The sequence below is a fragment of the Homarus americanus genome, unplaced genomic scaffold (genome assembly GCF_018991925.1).
Source record: "Homarus americanus isolate GMGI-L3 unplaced genomic scaffold, GMGI_Hamer_2.0 scaffold20465, whole genome shotgun sequence".
Lineage (NCBI taxonomy): Eukaryota > Metazoa > Arthropoda > Malacostraca > Decapoda > Nephropidae > Homarus > Homarus americanus.
In genome coordinates, this window is record NW_024756914.1 from 9,407,836 (window position 1) to 9,431,119 (window position 23,284).

The following is a 23,284-nucleotide window of genomic DNA, read 5'->3' on the forward strand; positions in this document are numbered from 1 at the left end:
TGTTTACAGGAGTGCATTCAAATGTGGGTATAATTCATGCTTTGTAAATCATGGCATTGTGCATTACAACACATGAATGCAACAGCCTCATCACATGAACTGGCATATACAGCTCCTCCCCGACTTAAGACCTACTCGACTTACGACCACCCGGACATACGACCGCCTCAGTCTTACCAAAGTTTTGTCGAATTACGTATTTTCGGGTCCCAACGTCAGTGATTGCGCTGTGTACTGACAAAATTTTTGTTTGTAATTCACTTTAAAATGGCTGTCAAGCTTAAAAGTGAGAATTTTGTGGTGCTGAGAAAAAAAAGAGACACCCATTTTAGATTTTCTATGTATTATTTAAGCATTTCGACTTGCGACCTGGATTTGGGTCCCTAACCCCGTCGTAAGTCGGGGAGGAGCTGTAATTTTCATGATCCTCTATCAACAACCGTCATACAGTATATAAATAAATTGCATACTTTTTAATATCCTCTGGTTTCATAACCAGTAAATATGGAGAAAATTGGTGATGATGTGTAATGTGAGCTACTGATGTAGTTATTGGCAGTGTGTCACAGGTTTGTAGTCGGGTCTCACCTCATCGTGTTCCCATCTTGGCGCTGCCTTCCTCCAATAAAGAATCGTGGAACATTTGAGTAACGACTACGCCGTCTTGTTTGCAATTACTGTACAGTACACCCTTAGGCCCATTAACTGTGGAAATGTTTTTTGTTGTGCTTGTAAGATTATTGTTGATACGTTCATTATCCTTATTTACTGTAATCCTTCACAATGTTAATGTTGTCAGTAGATGGAGACTTCTTACTGTTATTCTCCACCCGAAACAACCTTCCTCGCCACTCTCCCGACCCCATAAAAAGAATTCCAGTGCAACATCTGTTGGTTCAATAAGGCACTTTTGTCCACGACTGTACTGTACAGTTGCCCACAGGTATAGTGTTCCACCCCTCGCTTGCCTTTCCAAACTTGTGGCAACGTTGGAATCATAGTTGAACTTTCTTTATAGATATTACATCTATCATATCACTTAGCACAAATCTAAGGTACAAATAATACCCCCCAAAAATATATTGTTGGCCACATGTTCAGTAAGACCACACAAGGATGGAACACTACTGTATACCTGTAGGCAACTGTATGTGTACTGTACAGGTATTTAAAGAAGACATACCAAAAGAACAATATACAGATGTGTTTATGGATGACTCATGTATGTACAGTCAGGGTCAAAAATGTTGAACACTTAGCAATATCTGGCATCTACTTGTGAGTTATATGATTGGGACATACTAATGTACTACTTGTCATCACATATTGTGCCTGAACCACAAAATGGGATAAAACTCTCCTTGATACCTAAGATCTTCGGGTACTTTTATTTTTATTCTTATTTATTGGTTTTTTTTACGGGGATTAGCCCCACCCAAGCACAGGTCACTGACCCGCATCGGGGCCTGGTGGGGAGGGGGGGGGGGTAATAATAATAATAACAATAATAATAAAGAACCATAAAAAAAATACAAAAATTAAAAAAAGATCAATAGTGAGAAACAATATACTGTACCTGTATGTATGTTGTGTTGTCAATAGTAAGAGAAACAATTGAGACCCTGCAATTGTGTGTAAATGAGGCAGAAAGTCAGATCATCAACCTGGGACTTGGTCACAATTTTACATGCCAAATACTGTCAAGTGTTCAAGACTTTTGACCCTGACTGTACAAACTGGTTCAGTACACCTCTGTAGTATAGTACAGACACTCCCTGAGTTACAACCATCCGCACTTATGATTATCGCCTGCATATATTCTTTAAAAAACTCCTTACAACTGTTTGTTATACATATGAACCAAGCGTGATGCACTCTTCTTGTTTGTGTTGTACATATGAACCAAGCGTGATGCACTCTTCTTGTTTGTGTTGTACATATGAACCAAGCGTGATGCACTCTTCTTGTTTGTGTTGTACATATGAACCAAGCGTGATGCACTCTTCTTGTTTGTGTTATTCATATGAACCAAGCGTGACGCACTGTTCTTGTTTGTGTTATTCATATGAACCAAGCGTGATGCACTCTTCTTGTTTGTGTTATACATATGAACCAAGCGTGATGCACTCTTCTTGTTTGTGTTGTACATATGAACCAAGCGTGATGCACTCTTCTTGTTTGTGTTATTCATATGAACCAAGCGTGACGCACTCTTCTTGTTTGTGTTATTCATATGAACCAAGCGTGATGCACTCTTCTTGTTTGTGTTATTCATATGAACCAAGCGTGATGCACTCTTCTTGTTTGTGTTATTCATATGAACCAAGCGTGACGCACTCTTCTTGTTTGTGTTATTCATATGAACCAAGCGTGATGCACTCTTCTTGTTTGTGTTATTCATATGAACCAAGCGTGATGCACTCTTCTTGTTTGTGTTATACATATGAACCAAGCGTGATACATATGAACCAAGCGTGATGCACTCTTCTTGTTTGTGTTATTCATATGAACCAAGCGTGATGCACTCTTCTTGTTTGTGTTATTCATATGAACCAAGCGTGACGCACTCTTCTTGTTTGTGTTATACATATGAACCAAGCGTGACGCACTCTTCTTGTTTGTGTTGTACATATGAACCAAGCGTGATGCACTCTTCTTGTTTGTGTTATACATATGAACCAAGCGTGATGCACTCTTCTTGTTTGTGTTGTACATATGAACCAAGCGTGATGCACTCTTCTTGTTTGTGTTATACATATGAACCAAGCGTGATGCACTCTTCTTGTTTGTGTTATTCATATGAACCAAGCGTGACGCACTCTTCTTGTTTGTGTTATACATATGAACCAAGCGTGATGCACTCTTCTTGTTTGTGTTATTCATATGAACCAAGCGTGACGCACTCTTCTTGTTTGTGTTATTCATATGAACCAAGCGTGACGCACTCTTCTTGTTTGTGTTATACATATGAACCAAGCGTGACGCACTCTTCTTGTTTGTGTTATACATATGAACCAAGCGTGATGCACTCTTCTTGTTTGTGTTATACATATGAACCAAGCGTGATGCACTCTTCTTGTTTGTGTTATACATATGAACCAAGCGTGATGCACTCTTCTTGTTTGTGTTATTCATATGAACCAAGTGTGACGCACTCTTCTTGTTTGTGTTATACATTTGAACCAAGCGTGATGCACTCTTCTTGTTTGTGTTATTCATATGAACCAAGCGTGACGCACTCTTCTTGTTTGTGTTATACATATGAACCAAGCGTGACGCACTCTTCTTGTTTGTGTTGTACATATAGACCAGTACTTCTTTGTTTGTGTTATACACATATGAACCAAAGCGTGGCAGCACTCTTCTTGTTTGTGTGTTATTCATATGAACCAAAGTGATGCACTCTTCTTGTTTGTGTTATTCATATGAACCAAGCGTGATGCACTCTTCTTGTTTGTGTTATTCACTTGCGGCAAGCGCTGATGCACTCTTCTTTGTTTGTGTTATTCGTATGAACCAAGCGTGATACACTCTTCTTGTTTTGTGTTGTACATATGAACCAGCGTGATACAGTCTTCTTGTTTGTGTTATACATATGAACCAAGCGTGATGCACTCTTCTTGTTTGTGTTATTCATATGAACCCAGTGATGCACTCTTCTTGTTGTGTTATACATGAACCAAGCATTACTCTTCTTGTTTTGTGTTATTCATGAACCCAGCGTGATGCACTCTTCTTGTTTGTGTTATACATATGAATTGGCGTGATGCACTCTTCTTTGTTTGTGTTATTCATAATGAACCAAGCGTGATACTTCTTCTTGTTTTGTGTTATTCATATGAACCAAAGTACGCTCTTCTTGTTGTGTTATTCATATGAACCAAAGCGTGATGCACTCTTATTGTTTTGTGTTGTACATATGAACCAAGTGTGATGCACTCTTCTTGTTTTGTGGTATACATATAGGCAAAGCGTGATGCACTCTTCTTGAACGTGGTATACACTTATGAACCGAAAGGTGATACTTTCTTCTTGTTTGTGTTGTACATATAGAACCAAGCGTGATGCACTCTTCTTGTTTGTGTTATACATATGAACCAAGCATTGATGCACTCTTCTTGTTTGTGTTGTACATATATGAACCAGCGTGATGCACTCTTCTTGTTTGTGTTATTTCATGAACCAAAGCGTGATGCACTCTTCTTGTTTGTGTTATTCATATGAACCAAAGCGTGATATGCACTCTTCTTGTTTACATTGTTATTCATATGAATAGCGTGATGCACTCTTCTTGTTTGTGTTATTCATATGAACCAGCGTGATGCACTCTTCTTGTTTGTGTTATTCATATGAGAATAGCGTGATGCACTCTTCTTGTTTGTATTATTTATACATATGAATTGCGCGTGATGCACTCTTTCGCTGTTTGTGTTATTCATATGAACCAAGCATTGATGCACTCTTCTTTGTTTGTGTTATTCATATGAACCAAGCGTGATGCACTCTTCTTGTTTGTGTTATTCATATGAACCAAGCGTGATGCACTCTTCTTGTTTGTGTTATTCATATGAACCAAGCGTGATGCACTCTTCTTGTTTGTGTTATTCATATGAACCAAGCGTGATGCACTCTTCTTGTTTGTGTTATACATATGAACCAAGCGTGATGCACTCTTCTTGTTTGTGTTATTCATATGAACCAAGCGTGATGCACTCTTCTTGTTTGTGTTATACATATGAACCAAGCATTGATGCACTCTTCTTGTTTGTGTTATTCATATGAACCAAAGCATTTGATGCACTCTTCTTGTTTGTGTTATACATATGAACCAAAGCGTGATGCACTTTCTTCTTGTTTGTGTTATTCATATAGAACCAAGCGTGATGCACTCTTCTTGTTTGTGTTATACATATGAACCAAGCGTGATACTCTACTGAGCATGTTATTCATATAGGGCTAGCGTGATGCACTCTTCTTGTTTGTATTGCCTTCATATGAACCAAAGCGTGATACGCACTCTTCTTGTTTGTGTTATTCATATGAACCAAGCGTGATGCACTCTTCTTGTTTGTGTTATTCATATGAACCAAGCGTGATGCACTCTTCTTGTTTGTGTTATACATATGAACCAAGCGTGATGCACTCTTCTTGTTTGTGTTATTCATATGAACCAAGCGTGATGCACTCTTCTTGTTTGTGTTATTCATATGAACCAAGCGTGATGCACTCTTCTTGTTTGTGTTATACATATGAACCAAGCGTGATGCACTCTTCTTGTTTATTGTTATTCATATGAACAAGCGTGATGCACTCTTCTTGTTTGTGTTTCATATGAACCAAGCGTGATGCACTCTTCTTGTTTGTGTTATTCATATGAACCAAGCGTGATGCACTCTTCTTGTTTGATGCACTCTTCTTGTACATATGAACCAAGCGTGATGCACTCTTCTTGTTTGTGTTATACATATGAACCAAGTGTGATGCACTCTTCTTGTTTGTGTTATACATATGAACCAAGCGTGATGCACTCTTCTTGTTTGTGTTATACATATGAACCAAGCGTGATGCATTCTTCTTGTTTGTGTTATACATATGAACCAAGCGTGATGCACTCTTCTTGTTTGTGTTATACATATGAACCAAGCGTGATGCACTCTTCTTGTTTGTGTTATACATATGAACCAAGCGTGACGCACTCTTCTTGTTTGTGTTGTACATATGAACCAAAGCGTGATGCACTCTTCTTGTTTGTGTTATACATATGAACCAAGTGTGACGCACTCTTCTTGTTTGTGTTATACATATGAACCAAGCGTGATGCACTCTTCTTGTTTGTGTTATACATATGAACCAAGCGTGATGCACTCTTCTTGTTTGTGTTATACATATGAACCAAGCGTGACGCACTCTTCTTGTTTGTGTTATACATATGAACCAAGCGTGATGCACTCTTCTTGTTTGTGTTATACATATGAACCAAGCGTGATGCACTCTTCTTGTTTGTGTTATACATATGAACCAAGCGTGATGCACTCTTCTTGTTTGTGTTATTCATATGAACCAAGCGTGATGCACTCTTCTTGTTTGTGTTATTCATATGAACCAAGTGTGACGCACTCTTCTTGTTTGTGTTATTCATATGAACCAAGCGTGATGCACTCTTCTTGTTTGTGTTATTCATATGAACCAAGCGTGATGCACTCTTCTTGTTTGTGTTGTACATATGAACCAAGCGTGACGCACTCTTCTTGTTTGTGTTATACATATGAACCAAGCGTGATGCACTCTTCTTGTTTGTGTTGTACATATGAACCAAGCGTGATGCACTCTTCTTGTTTGTGTTGTACATATGAACCAAGCGTGACGCACTCTTCTTGTTTGTGTTATACATATGAACCAAGCGTGATGCACTCTTCTTGTTTGTGTTATTCATATGAACCAAGCGTGACGCACTCTTCTTGTTCATGTTATACATACTGCTGTGCTACACAGTCATGTGTGGTGCCATGTTGTTTACCATACTGCTGTGTTACACAGTCATGTGTGGTGCCAGGTTGTTTACCATACTGCTGTGCTACACAGTCATGTGTGGTGCCATGTTGTTTACCATACTGCTGTGTTACAGTCATATGTGGTACAGGTTATTTACCATACTGCTGTGCTACACAGTCATGTGTGGTGCCATGTTATTTACCATACTGCTGTGCCTACACAGTCATGTGTAGTGCCAGGTTGTTTACCATACTGCTTGTGTTACACAGTCATGTGTGAGTACCATGTTGTTTACCATACTGCTGTGTACACAGTCATGTAGTGCCAGGTTATTTACCATACTGCTGTACTTTCACACAGTCATGTGAGTACCATATTGTTTACCATACTGCTGTGTTACACAGTCATGTGTAGTGCCATGTTGTTTACCATATAACCATTGCACGTGTGTGTGTGATACCTGTTATTTTACCATACTGCTGTATTTACACGTCATGTGTAGTGCCAAGTTCATTTACCATACTGCTGTGCTACACAGTCATGTGCTGTGACTATATGTTATTTACCATACTGCTGTGTTACACAGTCATGTGTGGTGCCATGTTATTTACCATACTGCTGTGCTACACAGTCATGTGTGGTACCATATTCTACATACTGCTGTGCTACACAGTCATGTGTGGTACCATATTTACCATACTGCTGTGTTACACAGTCATGTGTAGTGCCATATTGTTTACCATACTGCTGTGTTACACAGTCATGTGTAGTGCCATGTTATTTACCATACTGCTGTGTTACACAGTCATGTCAAGTGTGTTTACCTTACGGCTGTGTTACACAGTCATGTGTGAGTACCATGTTGTTTCATACTGCTGTGTTACACAGTCATGTGTAGTGCCATGTTGTTTACCTTAACTGTGTTACACAGTCATGTGTGGTACCATGTTGTTTTACCATACTGCTGTATTGCACAGTCATGTGTAGTACCATGTTATTTACCATACTGCTGTATTGTTACACAGTCATGTGTGTTACCATGTTGTTTACCCATACTGCTGTGTTGCACAGTCATGTGTGAGTGCCATGTTATTTACTGCTGTGCTACACAGTCATGTGTGGTGCCATGTTGTTTACCTTACGCTGTGTTACACAGTCATGTGTGGTACCATGTTGTTTACCATACTGCTGTGTTACACAGTCATGTGTGGTACCATGTTGTTTACCATACTGCTGTGTTACACAGTCATGTGTGGTACCATGTTGTTTACCATACTGCTGTGTTACACAGTCATGTGTGGTGCCATGTTGTTTACCATACTGCTGTGCTACACAGTCATGTGTGGTGCCATGTTGTTTACCATACTGCTGTGTTACACAGTCATGTGTGGTGCCATGTTGTTTACCATACTGCTGTGTTACACAGTCATGTGTGGTGCCATGTTGTTTACCATACTGCTGTGTTACACAGTCATGTGTGGTGCCATGTTGTTTACCATACTGCTGTGTTACACAGTCATGTTTGGTGCCATGTTGTTTACCATACTGCTGTGTTACACAGTCATGTTTGGTGCCATGTTGTTTACCATACTGCTGTGTTACACAGTCATGTGTGGTGCCAGGTTATTTTTACCATACTGCTGTGTGCACAGTCATGTGTGGTGCCAGGTTGTTTACCCATACTGCTGTGTATTTGCACAGTCATGGTAGCCAGTGCCAGTTGTTTACCATACTGCTGTGTTGCAGTCATGTGTGGTGCCAGGTTGTTTACCATACTGCTGTGTGTTACACAGTCATGTGTGGTGCCAGGTTGTTTACCATACTGCTGTGTTACACAGTCATGTGTGGTGCCAGGTTGTTTACCATACTGCTGTGCTACACAGTCATGTGTGGTACCATGTTGATTACCATACTGCTGTGTTACACAGTCATGTGTGGTACCATGTTGATTACCATACTGCTGTGTTACACAGTCATGTGTGGTACCATGTTGTTTACCATACTGCTGTGCTACACAGTCATGTGTGGTACCATGTTGTTTACCATACTGCTGTGTTACACAGTCATGTGTGGTACCATGTTGTATACCATACTGCTGTGTTACACAGTCATGTGTGGTGCCATGTTGTTTACCATACTGCTGTGCTACACAGTCATGTGTGGTACCATGTTGTTTACCATACTGCTGTGTTAATAATAATAATAATAATAATAATAATAATAATAATAATTAACGGTTTATTGAAAGAGCTTAGCAGCCAGACGGCTGAAAATATAGTTACATATTTGGGGAATGGGTTTCGAATTACAAATAATATACAAGTATCATAAGTGACACAAATAAGACATATAATAACTAGATGGGGAAAAGCTCAAACTACAGTGCATTTCAACATAGTGACAGTGCAAGGAGTAGTGTTTACTGGGAGTGAATACACTGGTTTATTACAAGTTATTGATAATTTTTACAATGGTTGGGACTGGGCTGTTCTTATAGCGATCAGTTCGTGCACGTATGGGCTGGATGCGGTTGTAGTGTCAACAGCAATTCTCGGACTAGGGATCTCAGGTGGTAGTAGGGCCGGTGTCGAGGATGGTGTAGAAGCTTCTTACCAAATTTGCAGATGAGGTCGTGGTGATGGTCAGTGAGAGTCTAAAGGGTCAGTGTGTTGAGCGCTTCTTGATATGTGGAGTAGGAAGGGTAGAGAATAATCTTGCATGGCCTCTTTTGCACTTTTTCGAGGTGTTTACGTTGTGTGGCATTTAGGGAGGAAGACCAGGTGGAGGAGGCATAGGTGAGCTTGGGGAGTATGAATGTTGTGTAAACACTGGAGGGAGGTGCAGGAACTTGAGGACTTGAGTCGGCGGAGGAGGTGGAGACGAAACTGGAGGATTGACAACCACTGACGGTGGTTTCCAATTTAGTTTGTTGTCTATGGTGACGCCGAGGGAGCTGCGGGAATCTACAACCTGGAGGTATGGGACCAGTAATGGAAGGAGGTGGGACAATGTCGGAGGAGATCATGTGTGGTGCCATGTTGATTATTACTGTTGTGTTATACAGTCATGGTGGTACCATGTTGTTACATACTGCTGTGTTACACAGTCATGTGTGGTGCCATGTTGTTTACCATACTGCTGTGTTACACAGTCATGTGTGGTGCCATGTTGTTTACCATACTGCTGTGTTACACAGTCATGTGTGGTGCCATGTTGTTTACCATACTGCTGTGTTACACAGTCATGTGTGGTGCCATGTTGTTTACCATACTGCTGTGTTACACAGTCATGTGTGGTGCCATGTTGTTTACCATACTGCTGTGTTACACAGTCATGTGTGGTGCCATGTTGTTTACCATACTGCTGTGTTACACAGTCATGTGTGGTGCCATGTTGTTTACCATACTGCTGTGTTACACAGTCATGTTTGGTGCCATGTTGTTTACCATACTGCTGTGTTACACAGTCATGTGTGGTGCCATGTTGTTTACCATACTGCTGTGTTACACAGTCATGTTTGGTGCCATGTTGTTTACCATACTGCTGTGTTACACAGTCATGTGTGGTGCCATGTTGTTTACCATACTGCTGTGTTACACAGTCATGTTTGGTGCCATGTTGTTTACCATACTGCTGTGTTACACAGTCATGTGTGGTGCCATGTTGTTTACCATACCATGTTGTTTACCATACTACTGTGTTACACAGTCATGTGTGGTGCCATGTTGATTACCATACTGCTGTGTTACACAGTCATGTGTGGTGCCATGTTGTTTACCATACTGCTGTGTTGCACAGTCATGTGTGGTGCCATGTTGTTTACCATACTGCTGTGTTGCACAGTCATGTGTGGTGCCATGTTGTTTACCATACTGCTGTGTTACACAGTCATGTGTGGTGCCATGTTGTTTACCATACTGCTGTGTTACACAGTCATGTGTGGTGCCATGTTGTTTACCATACTGCTGTGTTACACAGTCATGTGTGGTGCCATACAATAGTTTTACAAACATTCTACTCCCAGAGATCAAAGTTGCTCACCAGTTTATTTTTTATTTAAATATTGTTAATAACTTGCCTGCAGGTTGTTGTATGTTGGTTTCCTATCCTATAGTATAGTAATATTAATTATCTCGTTTCTGTTTTCCCAGGAAAGAAAATGGTCTTCCCTCCAAAGAAAAAGACGATCGAGGTGACCGAAGACGCGATAGACCGTCTAGATTTGAACGCTCGGGGACCCGCTCACCGCCGGGCGTGGAAGACAAGATGGGTCTGGTGGAGCGGTTACGAAACCTGGCATCTGGCGGAGACATGGAACACAGAGATAGATATGACCGGGAAAGACGGGATAGAGACCAGGACAGAGTTCGGGACGTACACGAGAGAGACGATCGTCTTCATGATCGAGATCACGATGCCATGAGAGGAAGAGAAAGTAAGTAGTGAATTTATATATCATTAATGTGAATAACTTTGTACACATTGGAGCTGTTACCTCTCACTTAATTATTACATCACATAACTTGTGTCTCTCCACAGATCGTTTTGGTCCTGATGCGTTTAGCGGTCCTCCTCCAGGCTTTCCTCAACAGGGACAACGACCCGACGGTCCTCCCAATTTCCGTCCAGATGGCAGTGCCGGGCCCAACGGTCCCGTTGGGCCCGGTGGCCCAGGAGGACCCAGTGGCTACAATAACTTTGTTCCGGTGCCTGGGTTTGGTCCTCCAGGTGGAGGTTCTGGAGGTCCACCAGGAATGATGGGTGGACCACCTGGCCCACTTGGACACTCAGGAATGAGAAATGATGGCTTTGGGCACATGGGCATGGGAATGATGTCTGGACCCAACGGCCCAGGTTAGTTCTTTCTTTGAAAACTGTTTTAAAAAACGTCATCACTCCCAAGGTGTACTGTAGGTGCTAAAGGGGTATCCGGAGGTCTGTACAGTACCATTGATAGATGGATTCACAGCCACAGAATATTACTTCATATATTAATTGTTCTCTGTAATTTACAGGGACTCCTTTTCAACTGTTTGAATAGTTTCTTCAGATGAGGTGTAATAATATTTTGATAAAACTGATTTATTCTGTCATATTTACTTGTATCCATCAGAAGTAAGAGTTTATCTTCCATTGCATTAGTCATCATTGAGTCAATAGTGTCATCCTCATATCTGAGGGTTGGTGAGCACAGTCCTCCACTCTTAATAAATGTTTTGGTATTGTTTGTAGTATTCATACTATACATTGTGTGTGGTGAAGCTTTCATCCTTTAATCATAGACTGTTCTTCCTTATAGGTTTTGGTCCTCGGGGTATGCACGGTCCTGGTGGATTTAATGGCCCTCGGGGATTGCTCGCACCTCCTCCAATGGGCATGGGTTCGTTAATGGGCAATAGACCTCCACTCATGGGAGATATGCCTGGTGGTCCTAATGGCTCAGGAGGGATGAGAGGTCCTGGAGGAATGCCAGGACAGCGTCCAGGTGAGTGGACAATTTATTATAACAATAAATATAAGGGTTGGAGCATTATATGGGAGTCACAAACAAGAAAGTTCCCATGTGCTTTTGTGTAATTCACAAAAGAGGGGTGAATTACACGAAAGCGCTTAGGAACTTCGTGTTTTCTTGTTTCCTATGTGGTTATCAGCATATTCATGGATCACTCGCACCTACAGTGATTTATTTGCATATGCCTGTATATATTCTCAATTGTATACAGTAAGTTAAATTACTGGGTATATTCCTTGGACAATTCTAAGCCACAGTGTGATATGACAGTATGTTGGAATCCAAATACTCGTAGATGGGTAGCTATGCTACAGTGCCTGAAATATGTTTAGGTAATGCTAGTGAGGTTGAAGTGATACAGCTGTAGATTTGTGTGTAATCTTATGCAAATAAGTACACAATGTGATACAGTTGTACTGTAACAGTAAATGTTGAAAATTCCCTCCATTTGCCTCTGTATCACATTGTGTAAAGTTAGGTGCATAAAATTACTCACAAATCTACAGCTGTATCACTCCAACCTCACTAGCATTACCTAAACATATTTCAGAAGTTTATAAGACTTCAAACTTGTGTCATTTTAATGTGGACACACACACAGGAGAGGAGAGGAGAGAGAGTATTAATTAATGGAACAACTGGTGCAGAGGAATATTCATTTTCCTTTCACTCTGGACATGTCCCATTACCCATACAGTACCAGAAAATACTCCTTAATTTAGGTGTACCCCATAAACCGATCCCCCAATAACCGTCGCTTCACATAACTGACGATTGCACATCGGGGAAATATCCCGTAAGTTTCATTGAGATCCGACGATCGGGAGAGTTGCGGCAGAGCTGTTTTGAATTTGGCAGACTGTGGCGTGTTGTGAATTCTTGCCACTAGGGGGACTCTGCGCTTTGACCTGACTCAGAGTTGTAGACAGAGAGAGAGTTTGGCCAACCAGGCTCCATGTTGTTACTCAGCAGGTGGGAAGTCTTCTTGGGCTGTCTCACACATAGTTTATAAACATGCTTATCCAACTGTAAACGTGTATGACAACATTACTGAATCATTATCATCATCCTCTACAGTATGAGCGCAAACTTCTTAAGCCGTGTAACAACATGGTGCCCATGTGTCCCCGAGTTGACCGAACTGTATCTATCTATGGCTCTGCCCTAACTCATTCCCTCCATCTTTCCTCTTGTTTACACCTACGATGTTTCTCTGACTTTGTGTTTATTTCATTATTTCTGACTTATTTTGTTACTCATTCGTGCCTAAATACCCCAGTGATAGTTCTTCTTGTGCTGAGCAGCTTGCTGTCATGTGATAAGGCATAATAAGTGTTAATGGACCAGCAAACAGTGGTGGAGACTTATAGTTGCCACCCTAGACCATCTCTACCATCCTCAACACAGATATATGTCTCAATTTATGCTTTACATTGCTTATTTAAGGCTTATTATGTTTGCTTTATATGTCTGCTTTATTTTCTTGCTTGCAGTACAAAGATATATTAAGGGTAGATGGGAGTTTTTGGAGGGTGGCCGGTCCCTAGCCCCCAGAAGTTGTTGTGTTCTTAAGGGATTAGTTGTTTTGATAACCGTTGATTTACTGACCAACGACTTTTCTCGGTCCCTATATGTGTTGGTTATTAGGGTATACCTGTACTGTACTGTACTGGAATCTGGTCTGTTGGGCACCTCCTTATAGTGACCCACTACAGCACCACACACCTCCTCCTTCCTCCTCCTTAATGTTGCGCCTTTCACGGCTGCTTGTGCAGTCCAAATCTCATCTGTAGACCGGTCAATGACACTAAATGTGTCAAACAAACTTGCATAGATTTTCCATTTAATGTATTTTTCATTTATCATTTACAGGTAAAAATATGCAACTTCTTTCTTATTATTATATTGAGTTAAAAGGATAAACTATCTAAGTGATAAAGAACAAAATACTGTACACTGGATCGCATATTTTGGGATGGATGCGTTCTGAAAAAAGTGGCCATATTGCCATGACAGGAGCCATTTTTCCCATGTTAAAAGTGAAGATGCGCTCACATTGAATTTTTATTTATTTTTTTGTCAAGACAAGTAACAAAAACACTTACAGGCATCCCCAGGGTTAAGGAAGGGTGTCATTCATGAAGATTTTTTCCTTTATGCTGGACTGTTTTTACCATTGACTTCCATTATATAATTTGAGATGTGTTCCCAAGGAAATTTTGTTGCAGCCCAAAAATGTAACACAAGCACATATACTGTATAGATGAAAAGAGACAATTTTAAACACAATGATTCATTGATGATGTAACATGATAATAGATGCACACACTTGAATTTAACTCGGCAGAAACAATGTTGAGTGCGGCAGGAGGTGGAAGGTGAGATGAGGTGGTGGGAGAGTTACTGGGAGTTACCTCCTTAAAACATCAAGTTTAATGTCCAACACAATTACTTTATGGACTCTGTTATCTCTGCTGCTTTCACTTGAACTTGATGGTCTTCTTCCACTCAACTTATATAAGGGGACACAGTAACACATGCAGAACTGAACATGAACTGGGGAAAGAATTCAAACTGAGCGGCACCATTGTTGTGGTGAATGCTGGGAGATGAGCGGCCTTCCAACTGCCTTGTGGTCACCACAGAGAATCCACATCATATTTAAAATTTGACGCCTAATGTCCCTCTGGGCACGCTACACTGTCCTAAGGGCAAAGCTGTACTGTACGTGTACTCAAAATAATGTACTAAATGATTACTAAAATTTTTGTCTCGTGCAAACTATAGCATGATTATATTCAAATTAATCACTATCTTGTAAGAATTCCAGAAATGTAAATTATATTCTCCCCGGTCACTTCTGTGACATTTTATAAGCAAAACACATAAACTCAAGCTAAAGGACATAAATAAGCAAATAAATACTTCACTAGACCTTCAGCGCCAACTGTCAAACATGTCACTGTCACCCCTCCCCTATCTTCCCAGCAAGGGTTTGGTGTTTTAGGCTTAAAGTTTTTATCTTATATAATATCACAGACTAAAGTTAGGAGAATATAATTTACATTGCTAGAATCCTTGTAAGACAGCGAATAATTTGAATATAAAGATCATATATTTTGCACAAGAGATAAAATTTTTAGCTCTTTGTACTAAAATTTATTAGAACATGTCAGTTCAGTGACATTTTATAAGAGAAAAACTTAAGCCGCTCTTAAGGACAGATAAATAAATAAGCACTAGACCTTGGCATCAACTGTCAAACATATCACCCCCTCATCTTCACAGCCAGTAAACAGACCATTTCACATCCCATAATTTTAGCTGTGTTGATTACTACAAAAAACAATGTTTTGTTTATTCTAGGAGATGGGCTGAGGTGCATCTGGGTAGACTCAGTCTTTTTAGTATTTTGTGTTTCTCTCAAATACCAAACTAAATTCATCCATTGAAACAACACTTTGATTTAGTGGTAATTCAGTTTAAAGCGACCTCTCTTGGGACCTGTCTTGGAACGTATCTCGTATGTGTTCTACTGTATTATTTTGGTTTTGGCCATCTGGGCATTAAGTACTTTAAACAACAACACATTATCTCTACGGGATAGAAAGGGATTTCTGTCGCAAAACATTTTTCGATCTCATAAGAAAATACAGATCATATGTTAGGTTAGGTTAGGTTAAGGTATGATGAGTTATAAGGTTAGCTTAACATACACTGGTGGTGGGGGGGGGGGGTAGTAACAAAGAACTAGTGATTTCTGATAGAAATGAAGGTCTAAATCATTCATAACACATCACAACCACCAGAGAGAAACATCGTCTGTATGTCCCAGTACAGCAATGACCAAAACTTAACATTTACCCCCATTAATTAATATAAACAATGATATCTCCCAGTGGTTCATTAGTGAATCATCAAAACAATAACAGCACTATATTTTCATGTTAACTAGCATCAGGCATTCTCAAAACAAAGTCCAGACAATGTCATTACTTCTAAATTTACTTATATCTCCATTTAGTACTGGTATACTCTGTAAATGCACTGAGAAACAAGAGAAAGTCTACCAGGTAAGAGTATGTGACAGCTGAGCTGGTGTGAACATGGGAGCTTTTATGTCCATAAGCTGCTCTTCACGGCACATTTCTTCTCTTACGAAATGTCCATGACTTAGACCATAAAAAACACCCATAAAACTTGCCTGAATGTAGCATTTGGGGTCTGAAGAGGCCATCCTTGTACTACTGCAGTAATGAGTTTGAAACTAGTGACGTCCTGTTTCTAGAGAAATAAAGTTATCTCGACTATTAGAGCAGACTTTAAACTTTTATTACAAATTATATATATGCAGTATCACTCTACGAATGTGGCAGAGTGTATTTCTTGTGTTTACCCAGAACCTTCAATTCGGCCATTATGAATGTTTGACCACGAAATTAAAAAATAAAAGTAATGAGTTTTGATAGCGGTCTCTGGCAATTAAGAATGAGAATTTTTATTTCATGAATTTTCACAACTCCACTGTAGTAGGTAGTGACTGTGTGGAACATGCACTGTGATACCATACATGTCAGCAGCTCCACGGTTTACATCTGGGACTGATGTAGTTTCACCCAGCGTAAAATTCATAAATAATATTAAGAAAGACTTATTCCTTCATTCCTTCACTTTTTGTGTAAGAGAGGGGGCAGCAGCTGGGTTTTCATGGGGTAAAAATGCATTTATCTTAAAAAAAAATCCCCTAGTTGCTGGTTAAGGTGCACATCCATCATCCAGTATTACCCCAGTTGTGTGGGTCAATGAGTCAGGCAGAGGTAGCAAGGCTATAATAATATTGGGCTCTTTTTTTCTTTTCATTGTTTTGTTAAATCTTCCCTTTTTACAGTTCTCTTTATTTTCTGTAGTATACTGCACTTGAACACTGTATATTTTGTGCTTTTAAGCATTGCTTGGGGAATTTTTGGAGCCTTCAATCCCAAACCTTTTACTGTATTTTTTATTAATTTGCAGCACTGTACAGTACAGTTGGGTCTTCATTTACGTGGTCAATTGAACCCGTGTTGTACCGCGTAAACCGAGAAACACGTAAATGAAATAACAGAACATATGGGATTAATTGAAATAGAGACTGGGCCCACCCCCAAACTCCACTTTTTCCAACACAACACCTACGTTGTAGTAAAAATAACATCTTAATTTTATGATGGTATGCACACACACATAATATAGAAGAGAAATATCAATAAGAGAATAATATACTGTACCAGGTAAAAGAAAAATCAAGGTTTAACACTTACGTCAGGTTAGGTTAGGTTAGAAAAAATCAAGGTTTAACACTTATGGTAGGTTAGGTTAGGTTAGAAAAAATCAAGGTTAGGTTAGGTTTAACACTTATGTTAGTAGAAGAGATGGGTCGGCGTACGGGAATGGTGGCTGGTGCCGAGGCAGAGGGCAGATTACTGGCCCTCAGGTGAATCACCATCACTATCCTCCATAGTTGTCAGGGCCTACCTGACAAATCCCTCAAAGTCACCATCACTGTCACTATCACTGGCTTGGGCTGGCTGCGGTGGGTTGCGGGCGAAGAAGTCAGTGATGTTACGCTGACTGCTAGTGTTGATGTGTTTGTGATACACCTTGATGTACGGCTCCATAGTCTGCAACAGCTGGTTATTGAAGACTTCATAGCGGTTATCGTCAGGGTCGTTGGAAAGGATGAGCTTCAGTTTCTCTGCACACTCGATGGCATCCTTAACATTACCATGCGTTAACTTGTGTCCTTCTCTGGATGACGCACCACCTGCCTCTTCACTGACGTCATTGTCTTCTAACATCTCATCGGCAGTTACCTCAGGATCCCTTATCACCTCCATAATGTCGTCGTTGGTGTTCTCGGAGAAGCCTGTAGCTCTAACACTGCGCAGCTTCTCTGGCAAGGTCCACTGCCACTGCAATAGACTGAACCTCACCAGTCACAGGTTGACTCTGCCTCCCACCTGGGATACCTTGCAACATATGCCGCCATGCGTGACGAACCGTTGCTACAGACAGCTGCCCCCATGCCTCCACCAAGAAGTCCACAGCTTTCTTGACGTTAAATTTCTTCCAAAACTATTTGACGCGAACTTCTTGATCCGCCAACTCTTGTTCTTCGTCCTCTTCGCTCTCATCGGTGTCACCCAGGTTACGCAACTCATCCTTGGTGTTGGTACAGTCGTTCAGGAGCTTAAACTTCTTTGCGGAGAATGCAGCCTTAATGTTGCATATCAACTCCTGGTCCATGGGCTGGATTAACGACGTAGTGTTGGGAGGAAGGAAGACCACTTTTACTTTGGGGTGACGATCCAACAGTAGGGGCGAGTGTCCTGGTGCATTGTCAAGGAGCAACAAAATGTTGAATGGAACATTCTGTTGCTCGCAGAATTTCTTGACATTGGGAACGATACAGTCGTCAAACCAGGAGAGGGACAGAGTAGAGAACATCCATGCCTTACGTGCGGTTAGCCAGTGGACATTTAGCTTGGTCATGTCCATGTTCTTGTAGGTGTGCGGCTTGCGGGCTGTGTGGATCACCGATAACTTGAGTTTACAGGTACCGGAGGCGTTGGTGGTAAACAAAACGGTGATGCGCTCCTTCTGCAATTTCCGGCCCCGACACTTGCTGGCAGACTTGACAACAAAGGTCTTGGTAGGTAGCTTTTTCCAAAACAGACCGGATTCATCCATGTTGAACACCTGGTCGTCGGTGTGCTGTCCTTCCTCCATAACGTCACGTAAGAATGGAGGAAAATCACTAGCCGCAACACGGTCAGCACTCGCTCCTTCACCACCAATGTTAATGTTGGTGATCTTGTTCCTCTTCTTAAACCCTTGCAGCCACCCAGAGGAAGTATTGAAGGGTTTGGGCTCTGCAATTTCCATCTTACGTGTCACGTGCATACTCTTGAACCGACCGCGTGTCCACCGCCATGTTCCGTCATGCCTGACGAATCAAGTAGCTCACAAGTATATTCTCTGTCTTGAGCAGCACCTTGTTCTAGCAGTACTTCACCATTGAAGCACCTGCAGACTTTGTGATGTTCATGTGTTCTTTTATCTTGGCTGCATCCTTCTTGATCGTCCGGATCGTAGATTCGTTAACACCATGCTGGCACGCGAGATCAACCTGCCGTGTTCCTTTTTCTAACTCTTGTATTATCTTGTACTTCACCTCGTAACTTAGGGCACGTCGTATCTTCTTTGGCTTAGGACGGCTGGGTCCAGGTAATGCAAGGTTTTTCTGTGGTGGTGGAGGTCCAGTGGAAGCCATTCTTACGAGATTATCCGAACAATAGAACACAGTATATACGGGGTGACTGGGAGGAGAGTAACTGACGCGGCTAGGTCAGCGGCTTCATCCCTCCCGCGGCAGGGCACGTCATATTACATTAAACCAATCACAGCTAGCGGCGGAGGGCGGTAAGGATGCGTGGCCCAATCACAGTCCGATGCGTCATGTGACATCACCGATAACGCAACAGATATATACACTGCGCAACCTACTCGCGCCGTTTACCCAACATGGCGGGAGGTTTGAATCCAAAAATGGCGCGGCGCGAGAGGACCGCCAGTTGCTCTCCGCGTAAATGACCAAATTTACCGCGTAAATGAAGCATCCCTCTTCTGGCAAAGTACCGAGTAAATGACAAAACACGTAAACGAAAACCGCGTAAATCCAAACTCAACTGTATATGTTTTTTAGATCACAGTTGGACACCGGCACAGTTATAGAAATGTGTTCCTATGCCCCCTGTGGTAACTTATCTCTCCAAACGGCACCGTTGTAGTTACAGTAACACTATTTATGAATGAATGGGTATTGGTCTTGAAATGACGGACGTGATTGGTGGATGTGTGCTATAGGTCATAGAGGTTGGCCGTTTGGAGACACTGGTTACCACAGGGGTGTAGGAACACATTTCCCCAACTGTACTTGTTTAATGCTTATCATCCCTTGTTATTGGTTAATAAATGAGAAATGTTCACTACATGAATGATCAGTGTAAACCACAACTCTTCACAAAGCATGTACAGTATTGTATAACATCACTCTAACAAACAGATGTATTATGGGAGGACGCTTGTGTGCACGAGTGATGCACCGTCCAGTTTACCCACATTCAAGTGTCTGAATTCCTGCACTTCACTGATAGTTGGCGATAAGTTAAAAAAACCCTGTTGTCAGAGCAGAATGATCGTTCACAGGATGAAATCTTGTCATGAAGTACCGTGTACAGGTGTTGACCGTTATACAATGGGTGAAAAGCCATCGTAAGGTGATGGATCGTATATTGATATTTATATTTGATGGGAGAAAATGGGTTCCATTCCTGAGAGCCTGAAGAGCTGGAGTTGTCACCCAGAGCGGTTATTTTTCAACTCGTAATTTCGGGTAGAATTTTTTTTTTTTTTTTTACTGATACGTGGACACAATTATATACGGAATGTGGCCCCAAAATATTACAGTACAGGTGCTCCTCTACTTAAGAACGTTCAACTTACTAACTTTCAGAGATACAAACATCATCACTGAGGGGGGTTACCTGCCAGAACGGTGCTTAATGTGGATGAGACTGGATTATTTTGAAGAAAATTCCAGATAGAACAAACATTACCAAAGAGGAGAAGAGTGAGCCAGGTTTTAAGGCTGCATTAAAGAGAATAGCTGTACTAAATATCCCTAATCTTTAAATTTTTTACAATATGTTTGGTATCTACTAGAGTAAAGTTGACTTGCAAACAAGCCTCAGGAACATAACTCGTTCGTAAGTAGAGGAGCACCTGTATAAGGTAAATAAACACATAAAGGGAAAAAACAATTCTTACATCCACGAGAGTTAACAGACATAAGGGGAGTAATGTGAGGGATTTGGGCTTGCTGTACCGAGTGGAGCGCCAAGATTGACAAATAACATCTCGGTATTTTTTCTTTAATTTTATTTATTATTATTTTTATTTATTCCTCACATTTACTGGTTGTACAATATATGTAATTTTATGTCCAAAATACAGCTTCTTCCACACACAAACTATCATCTGGGCGAGTGACACAGTTCAAGTGCTCGGCTTGGCAGTCACCGGGGACGGGCAGAGCCTCCTACCCGGGATGTGAAGGTTGCACGAGTTACGCTATTCCGAGATGCGTCATCGCATCTCGGAATATTGCCAGTTATTGCACGTAACTTTTTCTTAGAGGTGAGAATTAAAAAAAAAGCATTTGGGTAGCGACCGTTGTAAATTGATGTTAGCCAGTAAATGGTGTTAAATTTTTAGCATCATAAAAGTGATTCATCATATATAGATCCATCTTATAATGGTCAACACCTGTGTCACCTTCCTAAGTTTAGTTGTTTGTGCAGTATGCCAAGTGTTCAGACACTGAGGATTGCCTGTACAGGTAACTAGATATTTCATAAATCACAGCACATTTTGCAGGGGAGTCTCATTTTGAAAGCAAAGATGTGTTCCTATGACAAACAAAAATATATATACGATATCCTCAAAAAGTCTTCAAATGCTACAGAACTTGTTCTTAAAGAAAGTATTTGGTGTACTCAATGATAATAAGTAGATGGTGCTGGTAATAAGTGAAATACTTGTAATATAGTACAGTCATAATTTTATACCTGTACTTAAGAGAAACTGGACTACATAAGAAACAGCGTGAACAACATAAAATACTAATGCGGCATCTATAATAATTACAGTAAACCATCGAAAGTCTGGACTCCATAAATCTGGATTTTGGATTGTCTGGACACTTTCCAGGCAAGAAACATTTGTCGGAACCCTTAAATATTTGTCGTCTGAAATTCCCGCCAGCGAGTGAACCCTTGAGGCCTCCTCCTCTCGGACCTGTGAGTGAGCAGTTCATTCCCCCACTCTTAGAATGGACTCACTCATAATGTTGCACTGATTGGTTAGCTCAAGTTCAACACACATTAAGCCACAGGAAAATGATAAGATTTTAGGTAAAATAACACACACACACACACACACACTTACACGCACATGCACACGCACACACACACACACACACACACACACACACACACACACACACACACACACACACACACACACACACACACACACACACACACACACACACTTTTTTTATTATTATTATATATTGATGAAACATATACCATAAGAAGCTGATCATACAAGAATATAATAATGAATAAATAAATACAAACCCAGCAAGACCCTCCCCTCCCCTAACCTTCAGCATGTTTGCACATAAAGTGTCATCTCTTGTACCTATTAGCTCTCGTTAGACCACTGTACAGTATTCCCATTAAAGAGAATACAGTATATATTTTAATAAGGTAATATATTTTATAAAAAGATATTATTTTGTAATGAACTGTACTACAATATACTGTACAGGTGTACCCCGACCACCGTCGCTTCACATACCCGACAATTACATATAGGGGAAATACTCCCACATGTTTTGTTGATACCCCGGAGATCCGTCGATTGGGAGAGGAGTGGCAGAGCTGTTTTGAACTTGGCGGGCGGTGGCGTGGTGCGAATTCTTGCCACGAGAAGGCTCTGCTCACTGCCTCTGACTCATTCCTGCCATCTTTGCTCTTGTTCACTCCTACCATGTTTGTCGGATTTCGTGATTTCGTTTTTTCTCTCCGCTTCATATATTATGCATTCGTGCCTAAATACCCCAGTGATAGTTCTTCTTGTGCTGAGCAGCTTGCTGTCATGTGATAAGGCATAATAAGTGTTAATGGACCAGCAAACAGTGGTGGAGACTTATAGTTGCCACCCTAGACCATCTCTACCATCCTCAACACAGATATATGTCTCAATTTATGCTTTACATTGCTTATTTAAGGCTTATTATGTTTGCTTTATATGTCTGCTTTATTTTCTTGCTTGCAGTACAAAGATATATTAAGGGTAGATGGGAGTTTTTGGAGGGTGGCCGGTCCCTAGCCCCCAGAATTTGTTATATTCTTAAAGGATTAGTTGTTTTGATAACTGTTGATTTACTGACCAACGACTTTTCCCGGTCCCTATATGTGTATATGTAAAGGGAAGAATGAAGGAAACACACAGACATTTATTGCACATAAAAAAACATTAAAGGGTCATAGGGGGCCAATGAGTGGACCCCAGGATCCCCCTCTTGGCAAAAGTTCAGACAATCAGCAAGTCTGGAACCTCTTTCCCCCAAAATTGTGTGAGGGCTTTTAATGAAGCCTCAGCCTACGGATT

At 40.9% G+C, this 23,284-nt stretch overlaps 1 protein-coding gene across 1 annotated transcript in view; it reads left to right on the top strand.

The window, feature by feature from the left end:
* Positions 1-23,284, top strand: part of LOC121857307 (pre-mRNA 3' end processing protein WDR33-like) — a 70,086-nt gene that overhangs the window by 13,951 nt on the left and 32,851 nt on the right. Inside the window, exons 4-6 of the mRNA XM_042353296.1 lie at positions 10,644-10,927; positions 11,032-11,346; positions 11,792-11,977. Coding sequence (XP_042209230.1) covers positions 10,644-10,927; positions 11,032-11,346; positions 11,792-11,977 — 785 coding nt within the window. The remainder of the gene's footprint in view (positions 1-10,643; positions 10,928-11,031; positions 11,347-11,791; positions 11,978-23,284) is intronic.